Source organism: Phalacrocorax carbo, chromosome Z (genome assembly GCF_963921805.1).
Source record: "Phalacrocorax carbo chromosome Z, bPhaCar2.1, whole genome shotgun sequence".
NCBI lineage: Eukaryota > Metazoa > Chordata > Aves > Suliformes > Phalacrocoracidae > Phalacrocorax > Phalacrocorax carbo.
In genome coordinates this window covers 36,167,986-36,183,781 of record NC_087548.1, presented here as the reverse complement: position 1 = coordinate 36,183,781, position 15,796 = coordinate 36,167,986, and the positions used below count along the sequence as shown (strand labels likewise).

The 15,796-nt window shown below is 36.9% G+C and overlaps 1 protein-coding gene across 12 annotated transcripts in view; it reads left to right on the top strand.

The window, feature by feature from the left end:
* BNC2 (basonuclin zinc finger protein 2) overlaps positions 1-15,796 on the top strand; it is a 326,513-nt gene that overhangs the window by 199,272 nt on the left and 111,445 nt on the right. For all 12 annotated transcript variants that reach the window (XR_010370492.1, XM_064437881.1, XM_064437882.1 and 9 more), the window contains one exon: positions 8,763-8,865. Coding sequence is in view for 11 of the 12 variants with exons in the window: in XM_064437881.1 (XP_064293951.1) it covers positions 8,763-8,865 (103 nt within the window). In the remaining variant the exon portion in view is untranslated. The remainder of the gene's footprint in view (positions 1-8,762; positions 8,866-15,796) is intronic.

Sequence of the window (15,796 nt, the reverse complement as noted above, 5' to 3'; positions counted from 1 at the left end):
TTACATGTTTTCACTTGTCTTTTTTACTGGATAGACTGTGACTGTTCAAGACCAAACAAAACTAGTCTTGAGAACATGTGTTATCTATGTGATGACCTTCAAGACTTTAAATGTTGTCATTATAATCTGATTAATTTGTATAGAAACAATACATGAAGAGTAGAGATTTGATTTAGTAATTTGAGTAACTGTTCTGAAACATAACTTATTGATAAAATCTTCTTTCATGGATTACTTACCCAATAGTCCATGTAATGTGACAAAAAGATGTTGATTATTTTCTTCTACATGAATGCTGTATCTACAAGCTCAATGTCTTTTTTAAGATACCACAGGAAAAATTTTCCTTTGGGACCATGCTTTATTTAGTTTTAAATTCTACATCACAAGTTTCAAACATTACTGGTTTACATACTGTCTTCTAAAAACATTTGCTGCAAGCAAATGGAAGTCTGTTATGAATAGGAAGGCTGATACCACAGCATGAGAATGTCAGTACACCTTATCTTATATAGTTGCCGGCAGAGATTTTTTCATCGTTTCCCCTGAAAAGGTGTCAGTAAGGTTTATGGAAAGAAAAGTGGTTGTACTTCTACTAGCAATGGCTAAACAAAGTTTTTCAGTTTGGGGAGTGTTTTTATTTTTGCATATAAAACCAATAACACTCTGTGCAGGGATAGTGTAGTAAACCATTCTCTTGTTCAGCTAAGAAACAGAGAATGGTTGGTCCAGGGTGGGCAGGACAGTAAAACCAGTGGAAGCAACATGCCTTCTGTGGTCTCTGAAGGAGACTGTAGTTGTGCTTACTTGAGATGAGGAGCTAGGTGGAGCTAGCAACATTAACCTCTGGGAGAGTCATGGGTAGAGGAGGGTACGGTTAGGCTTTTTGCAGGTGCGTCCATCTTCGTTGTTGGGTATCTATCTGGCACTGGCCATTGCCTTGACAAATGCGTGGCTGAACTGCAGTGACTGACAATGCTAGTTTCATAACATCAGTCTGGTCTGCATCTATAAGAACAAGCTCTGCATTTGCTAACATGCTCTCAGGCACATATAATCTCATTCTTAAATCAACTATCTGTTTTTCTTCAAATTTTAAGCAAAGAAGAACTTGTCAGTCTTAATTTTTTTAGTGCAAACAACTTTGCCTTTCATGCTTGAGAACCTCAGGCAAGCTTTACAAGCTGTAGAAACATAGGATGATACTGTACCTGCAGCCTTTGTAGAATATCCTGTGAGTTGAGTGTGTAGGATCAGGATGAACATGGCCTACAAAAAGTTCCTGGAAAATAACAAAGCTATTCTGCGTCATATTTGCTTTCTCTAGAAAAGTCTAGGTGATTCCTGTGTTTAGAATTATTCCTTTACCAATGGCAGACCCTAAAGTAGTATAGTTAAAAAAATCTGTTAAAATTTTTTGACAACAAAAGAAATAGTAATGCTTCATGCTTCTGCCTTACCTTCTGTCCTCATATGTCACAATGTTCTGTGAGCTATTCATTAGTCTAATCTCTGAAAATGGTATGCTATACCATACCCAGTTTTTAAATAATGGGAAGTTAGAAATTGAGTGGTTAAGTAAGTGACTTAACTAGTGCCACACAGTGCATCTGTGGGAGTGTCAGACCCAGGATCAGAATCAAGGCATTCCCCCTCTTTCTGTCCAGTGTTTTGGCTGCAGAATTACCCATATAAAAATTGTAGGTGAGTTTAAAAATTGTAATTTTTATACCAGAATTACATGATGGAGACACTGGGTCTCTTTACAGAGACAGAAATACTTTTGTATGTGTGGGGGCGGACTGGACTGTTCTTGTTCTTGAAAAACAAAATTGTCTCTTTTTTTATGCTCATAGACTTAAGTAATTAGTGAAATGTAGCCAAGCTCTGACTTTTAGTGATTGCCTCTAACTTGTAGGTGCAATTATCTGCTAGCAATGACTTATGAATGTATTTGGTGGCCCACAACACCTGTAGTTGTTTTTCTAAGTGTTGTCAAATGTGTGAGCAATTCAATAAGGACACAAGTTTGTGGTCTCAAGTATAAAAATTTGTCCTAAGGTCTAGTTCAAAGTTGAATGACTGCAGATTTTTTATTGCCTACATCCAAACTTTGGTGATCTTCTCATTTAGGTAGCATGGCTGTGCTGGTTTTGGCTGGGGTAATTTTCTTCACAGTGGCTGGTATTGTGCTATGTTTTGGATTTGTGCGGAAAACACCGTTGATAACACACCAATGTTTTAGTTATTGCTGGGTGGCACTTAGTTGCCAGCTGGGGATAAACCACAACAATTCCCTAAAATACCAGGCTTACTATAGGCAGGTCACATTGTGAATTTCCTAAATGTCAGTATGCAAATGATCCTCCTTTTGGTGTTAATTTAAAACAAACTCTGTTGTACTCCTGACTTACCAGCTATTAAAAATAGTATAATTTCATTGGGATGTTTTTGCCATTTACACAGCAGAATTTATGCTGTGATCTTTTAAAGAAATGCTTAATTGACAAGAAAGAAAAAAATTTATTGGAATTCCTGAAGTAGTAAAGAAGAGAAGTGAGAGATCCCCTAAGAGCTGTTTACAGAGTACATGATATCTGCTCTGAAAAAGAAAGAAAGAAAAAAACCAACCCAACTTAAAATTGTAGTATGGTACAATCCTGTGCTGAGCAATAGTGTCAGATTTTATCTTCTTCACTTTATAACCAAGAAACATTAAGAAAAACAATGGCAGAGGAGACTTTCCATTAAAAAATGCTGGAACACTTGGAGACCCACCAGTTGCCTGCTGCTTCATATCTTTTGTCATGACCCAACATACAGCAACAGAAGAGTGTATCTCTCTGTTTCTCATCAACCTCTTGCTCGTTAACTTTGAATGATTACTTTGATGTGCCATCCTGTGTCAAGACCAACTACTGTATGGCTTTAAATTATTCTCCCAATGACATTGTTACTTGCTTTCAATTGTATTTTACATGCAGGGTGTGGGGTTTTTTTTAGAGTTGAGAGGTAAGCTGTAAAAAGTGCTTTTTGCTTTTACTTTTCCAATGCTTCCCATCATTTCACCCAAATATTTATTGAGGTACAACACAATAACTTTTTATTGTTTTTAAAATAATAAACAAGATCATTTATTCTGTCAATTAATAGAATCATAGAATCATTAAGGTTTGAAAAGACGTCTAGGATCATCAAGTCCAGCCGTCAACCCAACACTATCATGTCTCCTAAACCATGCCCTGAAGTGCCATGTCTACACATCCTTTAAATGGCTCCAGAGGTGATGACTCCACCACCTCTCTGGGTAGCCTGTTCCAATGCCTGACCACTCTTTCAGTGAATAAATTTTTCCTAATACCCAATCTAAACCTCCCCTGACGCAGTTTGAAGGTGTTTCCTCTCATTCTGTCACTAGTTACTTGGGAGAAGAGACCAAATAAAATGTGTAGAACTTGAGAATTACACTCAATTTTAAGTATAGATGTGTGTATATGTGTGTGTGTGTAAAAACCCTGACTTCCTTATTAACAAATTCATTTGTGCAGAGTGCATACTCATGCAGAGTCTTATTGATTTTAATGCAGCTGTAAGGAACTGCACTTATGTACCAGTTTGCTGGTTTGAAGTCTAATTAAAAAGATTTCACAAACACTGGACCAAATAATCTTCAAGTCTTGTGCTTCTGTGAGTGGAATTAGATTGTGTGAGCTCTGTAGGATAAATGTGTGGTAGATGCTTGAGTAGGTAGATGGAACGTTCATGCAAAGAGAGTGAGCGTAGCTGACTCCATGATGTATTCAGGTGCACAGTGATCCCTTATATCACACATGACTTGATAGGAGACATTTCTTAAATAACTTTTTGTACATGAGAATGATGAGGCAAGGACATTAAGAGCAAGGCTCTGTTAGACATGGCCTATTGCATAGAAGGATGTAGCTGAGACTTCAGTAAGATGCTATTTAACCTCACAGAACCCTTGGACCCTCTTCACTAGTTACATTAAGAATTTTTGTTAGATTTACTATTAAAATTGAGGATAAAGGAATTTGCAAAACTTACGTGTCTGTCCAGAATGTTACATCATTTTAAATTGCCTCCATCTTTTGTGGTGACTTGTAAGAACTCCAGAGGAGGATTCATATCTATCTCTTCTTTATGTGTTGCCCTCCATCTCCCACCCTGTGATCCCTTTCATGATAGGTTATTGCTTCTTGTCTCTCGGAAGCTCTGCAAAACAGCCAGGCAGATTGATTTTCCATTACTGCTATAGGCTGTTCCCATTAATATGTGAATAATATTTACTTGTCAGATATAATTAAATTACCCAAACTATGTTAAATTAATATCCTTGGTCTGGGGGAAACCCACAAAAGTCAGGTCTAACATCTTTTACTATTAGCCGTACGAATTTACACATAGGTGTACTAGGTCACATGCTTTAATACTAGACAAAGTTCCCTTCTTTCTGCATTATACTCTACAGGAAGATCTCAAAGAGAGCAGCAAGATATTTCTGAATGTTTCACTGTCAGTTATAAAACCATTAATTTATTCTTGTATATGTGTTTTTTTGTTCTCAAACCTTAATACCTTTGCTTTAGGATTTAAGGAATAAATTGAGTAAACTATTTAAAATTATTCTACTGAAATCCACTCCATTTCCTCCACAGGTCCTCAAGGCCTGCTGTAATTTGGTAGAAATGCGAGGAGCTTTATGTTAGGAACTCAGTGGAAGGGATGTGTAAAAATGTCCGAGAACTGTTATCTGCAGACCATTGACATGGTAGAACATAATGGCACTTTTCAAGAAGCTGTAGGAAGCCATGTTCTGTTGTTTACTTAAGAGCCTGAAGCTGCAAGTTGTTATCTAAATACACGTTTGCCTATCAGCTGGTACAGGGGGAGCCTGTATCTACTGATTTTACTGTTCCTCTCACTATGCAAGGTCATTGGTTTCTTTTAGTTTCCGTCTGTTTCCTTTCTGTCTTTCTTGCAGGAGTTTCTGAGGAAAACCTTAGTCAGGAAAAAATTCTGGTTTTTTTCTCTATAAAATAATGTAGTACACAGAGTCCCATTATGTAAACTTTTTAGCAATATGTTGCAAAGGCTAAATTACAGTGGATGACTTCTGGAATGCCTAGCAGTACTCTTCCAGAAGTGTTTTCTGGCAGAAGTTTAGCATCGCTACACCCTTGGATTTTTATGCCTTCTTTTTAACAGGTTTGAACAATGCCTACAATATTTAGCTGCTGCAGACTCACCCAGGATCTTTTTATTATCCTTACTCCCCACCCCACCTTTTTCAAATTAAGCAGTAACAGATGTCCAACCACAGTTACACCAATCCATGCTGCGACCCTGCAAGCACACCAGCTACTCTACTTTTATCCTCTCTGTACCTTGAAATCCTGCTGCTGGGGAACGGAGAGGCTGCTGTTTGTTCTGTCAGTGAATCTATATGACATTCATCTCCTGCTGCCATTTTGGGTCATTCCTGAGCCTGTTGCATGAACTGTCAGTGACTTGTATGCTAAGTTAAATCTTATTGAAAACCAGTAGAAATATATTCTTAATAATTCAGATGCATATCCTTGCAAGGCTCAGCACATACATTGGTTGCATTGTGAGGGTCTTCAAAGACAATGCTTTCTTTCATGTTAGGAGTGTTAATGTTCCATCTCTGTGTGTAGGAACACACGCTATTCCTGGCATCTTGAATCTTCTCTCTGCCAAGTTACGCTGGTTTCATGTTCTATACTGTAGTGATCTGAGGTAGTTAGAATGGTTCTTGATGAACTGAGTAAAGTTAAAAATAAATCTTTGAAATAAAGACTAAATTCTAGTTGAGATTTTTAATAGCTACCATGACTATAGAGTGCCTCACAATTTATGTTGTATTTAGCCTGACAACAACACTTTACTATCATTGTGTCTGATTATTGCTTAGGGAACGTAGGCATCAGGCTAACAAAGTAATTTGCCCAAGATCATGCCAGAATGTGAACTAAAATATTAATTTTTCCAGTCCCAAATAAGCATCTTGCAGCATGAGGGGTTATCCTAATTACTTAGAAGTATGCATGGGATTCTCAGTGGTGGGATGGGAAACTCCTGAAACCAGATTATAACCTGGCATCAACACACCCTATGCAGAAAAAGTGGCCAAGTAAGGCCAGCCTAAATATTTTGGCCATGCTACATGTCTTTAGAGTTTCGCATAGCAATCCATATTAAAATATATAACTCTTTTTGAAAACTTTTCAGGTTTAGTTGTTTGAGGAACAAGCTGACATTTTCATGTTTCTGAAAAGTTTGCATGAATTTTTGGGGATTATGTATAAAAGATAAAAATCTTACTAATTACTTAAACTTCAATACTGTACACCATCAAGACTCCCTTTAACTCAGGGAAGATGAAAGGAAACATGAAACCTCTAAACTTTTTTCCCCTATCTTAGAATTTATAATGGCTAAATGGATAATTTTTGAGTGTCTATAATAAAACTCACTCTTAGCCTGAAACATTGTATTTCAGGTTCAAGCTGATTCCAATTTTTACAGGCAACCTCTTAACCTCTAGGCCAAAAGTAGATAGGATTGTAATGGAAATACTGATGAGCCTTAATAAAGCAACTCTACCAAATGACATAGTTTCATCTAGTATGTGTACATACATTATATTACTCCTCTTTTACACTGTGACACATGAACAAGACAAAATAACATAAAATACAACACGTGTGTCACATTGGTGCAGAGATTTAAAAAAGGTGGTGAATGTGAGAAAACCTCTTATGGCAAAATAAGAATACCATTTCGTAAGCCCTTCTTTGTGCAGTACAATTAATTACTGAGTTCATTAATTAATGAACATATTAGAGAAAGAACACTATTACTGACTGGTTGAGTCCTGATATATTACTGAGTCAATAAACTATCGAACATGAAACAGGACCTTTCAGGAGAATTTTTTTCTCATAACCCACAAACACATATATTATTCTTGCATGGTCAGCACTTCTTTGGTACCCTTATATTTCATATTACTAATTCTTTTAATCACACATACATACAGCAGTGTTTTATAACCTAGCTAATGAGTAATTGGACAGGTGACATTGGGACTGAGGCCCTGAAGTGTCAGGCATAATAGAGCAGGATATTTTTTCCTTACTTGGTTTTCCAGAGTAAAAGATAGTAAAAGAGCAGATAGGATAGGAGGGAGAAAGGGCTCTTGTACCAGAAATTTGTTGGGAGATACAGTTTTTAAGTGGATCCATGAAATGTAAATGGCTTTAAATTGCAGTCTGATGCAGATAAGTAAGTAAAGAGATAAAACATTTAAAATAACTGTGAACCTTTTTCATTGTCAGCAAGCAAGGAGTTTAGCTTGGCCAAGCTGTAGTTGAATGTAATTTTCTTCAAGTCAGTGTAGTTAAGGTAATTATTTTCTGGTATGGAAAGAGTGTGTGTGTTTTGCGCAGGGGGTAATTGTTTGGAACCAGCAAGAGCCTTCATAATACTTCAGTATCTCAGTGGCCATAGGTATCAAGCATCCTTCCCCAACCTTAGCCCCCAAGTAATCACTGATTGCGTCTAAATCTATAGAGATATCTTTTCCTGGCAGCTCTGGTAGTTACAGTAGATTGTTAATCTGTGAATGATCAGAATAAGCCTCTCTGTTTCAGAAATCTCCATGCAAATTACATCTAAATGCATGCCATAAATTTATTAGTAGCAGTTTGAAGTGCACAGGTCATCTTCTACACTATTTAAAAACATATGTCTGTTACACATTAAAAAGAGTATAATTCAATTTATATTCACTTTTCTGTGGATGTAGCTAGCACCTGTCAAAGTAAACCTGTGTAATTTTTGAAATTACACAGGTTTATTTTAAATATTTTTATTTTAAATTTTTTAAAAAATATTTTTAAAAAGAGACATGAGATATTAATAAGGTATATTATTTAAGCAAATTTTAGATCTCTGCAATGGAACGGAGTTTTAGCATTGCTGCTTTGAAATAGTTTCATCTTTTGCAAAACAGAGAAATATATGTTTCACAAATAGGGAGTGCAAAGAGGTAAAGGCTTATGCCTGGATATTGGAGAAATATGCAAAGGAAGGTTACAGGATGTTTTATGAACCAGTCCTATTCTTGCATATTGATCATTTTGTCATATTTTGGGAACATATCAAATCCATGACTCCCTTCTGTAGCGGAGTTATATCTTATGTAAAACCCAAAAAGGAAATTTGAGAATAACCTTTGGATACCATGGGGGAAGGGGAAAGAGTTCTGTAGTTTTCCTTTTTGTATGTTTTTCTTTCCTCATTTTACTCTTGGTTTTAATCAAGCTGATATGCTGGTGTAGTAAGACATCACTAGTAACATTGTCCTTCAGGCAGTTGATGCAAAACCAGGAAATTTGTGGAACACTTACATTTTGCTCATCCTGCTACTTTTTTTCCTAAAGGAAATGGAGCAATTCTTTTAAAGACATCAGGAATGTATTCATCTCCGTGGGACAACAGACTACGTTATTACTGAATAAGCATTTTGGTTGTCATTGCTCAGGGATACTGATGTATGTTTTTGAAAGAAAATTAATCTCTACTTAAAAGAATGAGCAATGCTTTGAATGTTAGAAGGCTAGTTTTTGCTATACAGTTAATACCCTTCTAGCCCTCACAACAGATTTATACAAGAAGGAAGGAAGACATTAATATGTGATTTCTGTTTCTTTTTCCAGGCCATCCGCTGTACACTGGTAAATTGCACATGTGAATGTTTTCAGCCAGGGAAGATTAACCTGAGAACCTGTGATCAGTGTAAACATGGCTGGGTGGCACATGGTAAGAAATGTCTGTTCTGGGCATGTCTTCTTTATTCTGTCCATCTTTCACATTCTCCTTAAATAATAAGAGCTGGAGCGATATAGACAGTAGTAATATGTATTTGTCTGTACATGTATGTGTGTGCACTCTGGGTTTGTGCATGTGTATGCATGCACATACTTTCTTTACATCAGTTTTCAGGGTGTCAAAGTGAGGGTCTGTTATTCTGGCAATAGCTTCAACTGCCACTGGAGTTCAACAGCTTGTGTAGAGCTCAGAAGAATATCCTAGCCTCCAGGAAATAATGTAGTTCTAGCAGGGCTTAACAGAAAGGCAGGCAAAATGTTTATAGTATGGTTGCACAGCCGAGTTTGTATTGCAAAGGAGCATCAGCCAATAAGTCACTGAGCCTAATGGAAATTCAAACATACCAATGTCAAACCTGCAGAACTTGGATGTCATAATGAAATGAGTGTATCCTATATGGCCCAACAAAAGTGTGCATGTATGATCTGTGAGTTGAACCTCTCCTCCCATGTTCAAATAGCTAGAGAAAGAAAAGAGGGTAGAAAGCCCAGATCCCATATAAAATTGTCAAAATACAGTAATACACCTTCCTTTTTTATTTATCCTTTACTATTTTGTGTTTGGTGTTTTTTTTTCTTGACAGTCTTGATTGAGCTATCCATGAGAGAGAAAGAGAGAGCTGTATACACAATTAGAAGGCAAATAAGGAGGATACCTAAAATGTTTCAATTAAAAAAAAAAAAAGAAATTAAAAAAATGAAAAAAAGAGAAAGTTTACTGCATTTGCAGAAGAGATTACTGTTGGAGACTTCTTCTCATGGTCTAGGCTATTAGCACCTAAGCAAGCAGAGTCTTCATTCTCCACTTCTGCCAGACATTCAGTGGGTTATATACTATAAATTTTATTTTGATGGGTCCTGGTGTGGGAGCTCAGTACTTCCCTCCTAAGATGCACTTGATCTCTATTTAGTTCATATCTGTGTGTTTGTGCCTGAGTATGCTGACAAATGGCAAGTGTGAATGCTCAACAAATTCATAGATTGCCAGAGAAGTTTTAAAACATTCACATAGCATGAAGGAAAGCATGAATGCAGGTACCATGCTATCCTGTGTCACTGTGTAGTAATATATACAGCCTGCCTAGAAATACCCTAACACCACCAATAGGGTAGCTGGTTGCAGATTTATTATATACTAGATTCCTTAGGGACACAGCTTGTTTTCACTCCTCTTAATTCCCAGAAAGGTATCTTCAGTCACAGTATAACCAGATTCATATTTCTTGGAAGGATTGCTAAACCTTGCAAAATTTCTTTGTTCGGGCATGCTTTTAGGCTTTGTGTAGCATCTGAGGTCTTACTGACCCACAGATAGGGAAGACTTGTATGGGTGTTTTCCAGGGTGTAGCACTTAGATTCTGGCGTATGGGCATCTGGCATTTTCTTTTTAACCAGTACATCTTAGAAGAGTGTGATCAGATTTTCCTGATAAATTCTTCTCTGCAAGGTGGTGGAATTCAAAATCAGAATACTTGACTGTAATCTGAGATTACCTCAGTGTGTATAACAGAAATGTCCCTGGTTTACGAATCCAGAAAGTTGAAAGGTGAATATGATGATCAAGGATGCACCACCTGCCACTGTACCTGAGTGCTTAACATTCCAAACAGAAAACTTAATAGAGCTATATATTATTAGAAAGTGTTTGTTTTACCACTGCACCAAGCAAAGAATTCTCTGATTTATTTCTTTTTAGTACCCTTTGTGTACATTTGTCTGGAGTATTTACATTTTATGGCAGAGTGAGACAGGTCAGATGTATGTTTCATATACATACTCAAAGCACAGGCTTATGAATTACTTCCTGGAGACTATGGTGCACCTGCTTCAATTCTTGATCTTAGCTGTTTTCCAGGATTTTGAGGGCAGCATTTGGGAGACTGATCAATTCATTTCACTGTAGCGCCTGGATTTCAAAATGACTGAATCAGGTTGCTGTTCAGAAGTGATTTTCTTTAGACTGTTAGCGTGGCACTTTGAGAAGTTGTTCCTTGAATGCAAATAGTATTTCCTGCTGCGTTAATTAAAGGGTTTCCTTCTGATTTTTATTAATGAATTTCAACTCAGCTCCTTGACACATGATGTAGTGCTTTACTGAATGTAATTATCAAAGAATAGGTGTTTCCAACAGGAAGTTATTCAGTTCTGATAATCTAGAATCATAATTTACTGAACAGATCAAAAATAGCTTAGAACTGCAGTCTTCTCATGCTGTACTTGACTAATCTGTGCAGAGTTAATTCATGTTAATAACTGCCATTTAAAATGTTGGAATTCTTGGAGCGAGGAGGAAAGGGCAAACAGCCACACCAGTATTATTGCACTTAGCAACTGCTGGCCTGTTTTCTTTTTTCCTGCTTCCATTGTGTTTCTCATGTTTTTCCTGACTCACCAGAATTGAGCTGCACACATCTTGAAAGGAAAGGTTTCCTACAAGTTTAGTTTCTTCTGTCCGGAGTTGCCAAAAGTAGGATTGTCAATACATGAACAGATTCATCAGAGGAGTTCTTTTGTGGCAAGATAAATGTTTCTGTTGGCAAAAGTTCAGCTTATCAAGTTTTGACCCTGCACCCCTCTGCTACAGTGGTAATCCTACCATCAGTGTCTTTAAGGCTGAAGCCAAAAGCTGCTTAGAGCATACCAGCATTCTCTTGTACTGCTGTGCATAAAGGAGAACGGGCTATTGCTGGTGTGAATCTCTTAATATTTTAAGGGATTTGGATAAGTAGACTGTTTTAATTTGTTTTCAGCTGAAGCCTGGCTTTCATATTGTCAGCTTGGGTGGGGATTTACTTTCTAAAAAAAAAATGATAAAGAAAGAAGTTTAAATTGGACAAGGCATTTCCTAGGCCTCAAGCAGGTAACAATTAGATGTTTTTCCTTCTTTTTTTTTAATGTTTAATTAATTTGTAGTGTCAATATGGTGAAAAATAAAATCTTATCACAATGTAATAGTTGATTTTTTTAAGAAGAATTATTTTAACACATGCAATTGCTATTTTGTGGCTTTTAAATAATGTAGGAGTAAGAAGACTACCAAAAAAATGAAGAGTTTCTTGAGTGCTTGAATTAGTTTCTTCTGATATTTTTGTTACATTAGAAGTAACATTATACTATGAAGATAGCCATGACATTTTATTAGCTTTAGCACAAAAATCACTTACTCAGACTTTGTTGAAGCAATGGAAAAAACCCACTTTATTTGCTACCCGCTTACCCTACCAGAAGTATCTTATCCTATGAAGAAAAAAATTAAGGAAGTCTGCAATAAAAAGATGTTGATCTCATTGACTTTGCTTTTTGCTTTGTATGCTTGTCATTGATGTCAGAATAACAACTACTGTACTGCTAGCAGAAATACTTTTACTATACCTAGTCCAAGAAATCAGAAGACCCAATGAAGTATCAATGGGAAATAACAGTCTAACCTCTCATACCTGTTTTTGCTCTAAAAGGGTGCGCTAAGGTGACATATGTCATAGTGGACTAAAGCTATTGTTTATGACATTCATTCTGTTTATTTTAGTTTAAGTATCTCAGACTTTGCTGTGATTAAAAAAAACACAGTATAATAATACTATTAAATTTGTCTGAAATCATTGTCATCTTGTTTCAAAGAGAGTCAGAAAATTAGAAATACTAATTCTCTGTCTTGCCCTCAAATTGATCACTGGTAAAACTCGATCAGACAGCAGCAGCATTCTTTTCAGATGTTTTGGTATACTGTGCATTCTCAGACTAGCTGAATTTCACACGCTTCAATCTACTGTAGGAAATTAAGTATCCTGTGAACACTTTTGCTGTCTTCCTTCTTCTTTTTCTCTCAGAGAAAGCTGGTCCGTAGTCCCCTAGTGATCTTCTTTGTCTTTTCACCTGCGTCATGCCAATCGACGCAGCTCGGGGCTGGGCTATTTATTCAAGTAGGGTTTAGTACCTCTCTGAGGTATGATGGGGCCACATTTGGCCCCATCTTCAGTCAGAACTTGGCTGTGCCTTTTCTCTAGTAATTTTGAGATTAAGTTCCTTTCAGTTTTCATGAAAATGACATTAACTAGTAGATTTTGGCACACAGGGCAAATCCATTACTCTTTACCAGTTTAAAAGCTGCCACTCAGTGAATACTCATGCCCAAAGACTTGCCAGGTGGGTTACAATTTCACCTTGTGAACGAAGTTTTCTGCTGCCAGTATTTATATAATGCTTCCTGTAAATGAGACTAACAATGAAAACAACAACCTCCACTAGAAAATGGAGAATGCTCTGTTCTGAAGTGAGATGCATGACATGACTGTGACTTCTTCATTCACAATTGTTGAGTACTCTGATTTTCCACGTGGTAGTTCATGAAATTGTCACGTAAAGGAAACATGAAGTGAGAACAAAAGAAAAGAAGGACAGGTGTAAATAAATAAAAGGAAAAGAAGAATGCTGTGGAAATTTTAGAAATTTCATCTCTCCATTACCCCAAAGTTGCTGAAAGTACTTGATCTAGGAAGAAGGTTTAGATTTTAAATCTGAGTTGTATGGGAATGAGGCAAGAAGGAAGAGGAATGCTATGTTGAAACAGAAATCAGCAGTGTTCCAGTCTAAAGCTGTTAAGTGAAATAAATCCAGATTTGCAAAATCAAAGATCATCTCTAATAAAACAAGAGAAAACAAAACAAAAACACTTCACAGATCTTAGAGTCTCTCTAAAAGCCAGTAGAACTGCCATAAATCCTTAAAAAGACAAGGAGAAATGTAATCCTGTTATTATAGTTTACTGGTAAAATAATTGGGTTATTTTTGTACTGTACAATAGGATATAAAAAATAATCACAGTTTTAGCATACTGAACATACTTGTTTCCTTCTATTCAGTTTATTTAATTCTTTAAAATGCTTTAAAATTACTTAAGAACATCATAGATTTGAGGGTTTTTTTTTAGTTACGTAGAGATTTTTAGCAAAGCAATTATCTACAATTCATTGATAACAAAGGCTAGCTTTTCATGACTTTTAAAGCAAAACTATTTTAGATCTAGTCTGGCTTTTCCTGTCTTCTACTGACAAAATAATTTTAATCCATCTGTTATAACTTCTTTTTGACCCTGAAGGCTGAGGCATATTTTTCATTATTCAGTTGCTTCCAGGAACCTTACCTGATTAACATTCGTTACTGGTAAACACTTTTTAAAGTCCCCCCTTCTGCCTATGCCATCCCTTTTTGCTTCCCTTCAGCAGCAATTCCCAAAGCGGCCAATACAGCACAGAAAAGATGTACTCTACTATCTTGTGGGTAATCTGATCCACTATCTGGTTTTAAAGCCTGCCACATTGGTAGGAATGATGTGATGTAGTGTTTACTTTGGGTTACTCCAAGATCAAGTCAAGCTGAGGTAAAAGTAAATAAGAATGTCCAAGTATTAGGGCATCCAAGACAAATAATATTGTTTCAAAGGTTTATAAGACAGAAGTGACAGAAAGGAAATAATGCTTAGTTGCCCCAAGATCAAATAAAAAGCCTTCCTTTTCCACCCTTGTATTCAGCTGATACTTACACAACCATATGGTCACGGGTTTAGTCCTCATGTAAATTTTACATCCTCAGGTGTTGAGTAAGGTTTTCCTTGGGGGTAAACCACAGGCTTTAACTTACATATGTTCACATTCACACCTCCTTGGATTTCCCTGGGGGCCTACCTAGAATAAAATCTTTGTTCTTTTCTTTCCTGCCACCCCCAGGACATCTTAATGCAGTCAGGAAGAGGTTAGAACTTTATCCCCCTCCCCAACTTTGTTGGCTCACAGCCATGGGTTTGAATATGCCAGTGTCCATTGGACATTGTCCTTTGGTCATGTGAGATTATCCCTGACCAGACATTATGCAGTCAGGTAAGGACTGCTCCAGTGCCTGGTAAGCCCTAAACAAGCCATGACCCATTCTGAAGAATAGTGCCTTTTTCTGTTGGGTTGGGCTATATTCACATCTCAAAGTGAAGCCCCTTCTCATTATGAACATTTTGTTGTCGGAAAAACTTTTCATTTACTAATCACACTTTGTGCTTTCACAGAACTGGCATTAATACTGTCAGATACCCACTGGCAACTCTGAAATACAAGCCACCTTTATAGCTATGATCTCCCTTGACTAGCTATAAAATGCCCAGAGAGTTTTAGACTAAAAGTATTTCAAAAGTGCAAGGTATTGTTATTTACATTTTAGAGAGAAGGATTCATCCCATTTAGTACACCCAATGCCATAGGATAAAATACTAGATGCCTTGGACAATGATGTCTTACCCTTCTTAAGGAGAGACTCCAGTAAGGAAAAAAATAGACACACCTTTTGCAAGGTGGAGCAAAGCCAATAAAAACAATGATTTTTTTAAATAACACTTGGAATTTCTCTTTCACACATAGAGGCTGCTTCACCCCCTTACATGTGGTGATAGGAAGTTCACTGCATGGCATAGGTTCAGATAAGAGCAAGAGAAGGTCTGGTGCTTGCTGCTTCTTTCCCAGATGAGCAGGTTAAAGTCTGTGGGACTTGAGAGTGCAAATCACTAATGGCTTTGTGGGGCAGCAGCGGTGGACTTCTGCAACATGCATCCACAGTTCTCCAGGATGGTTAGAAGACAGTACCTGATTACTTGTCTCTTTTAACACCTATGCTGCTGCACATGAAGGGCTGTGATATGCTAACCACTTTATCATTTTATTACACTTTATTACATCATAAATTTTTATATCTTCTTAACGATCCTACAAGAATCTTAATTGTTTATAGGAACATCTTAATTAACTGGAGTTCACTAGGTTAAGCAGAACACAAATTGAAGGAGCTCTAAGTGAAACAAACCCTACCACTCCATTCCATATAGC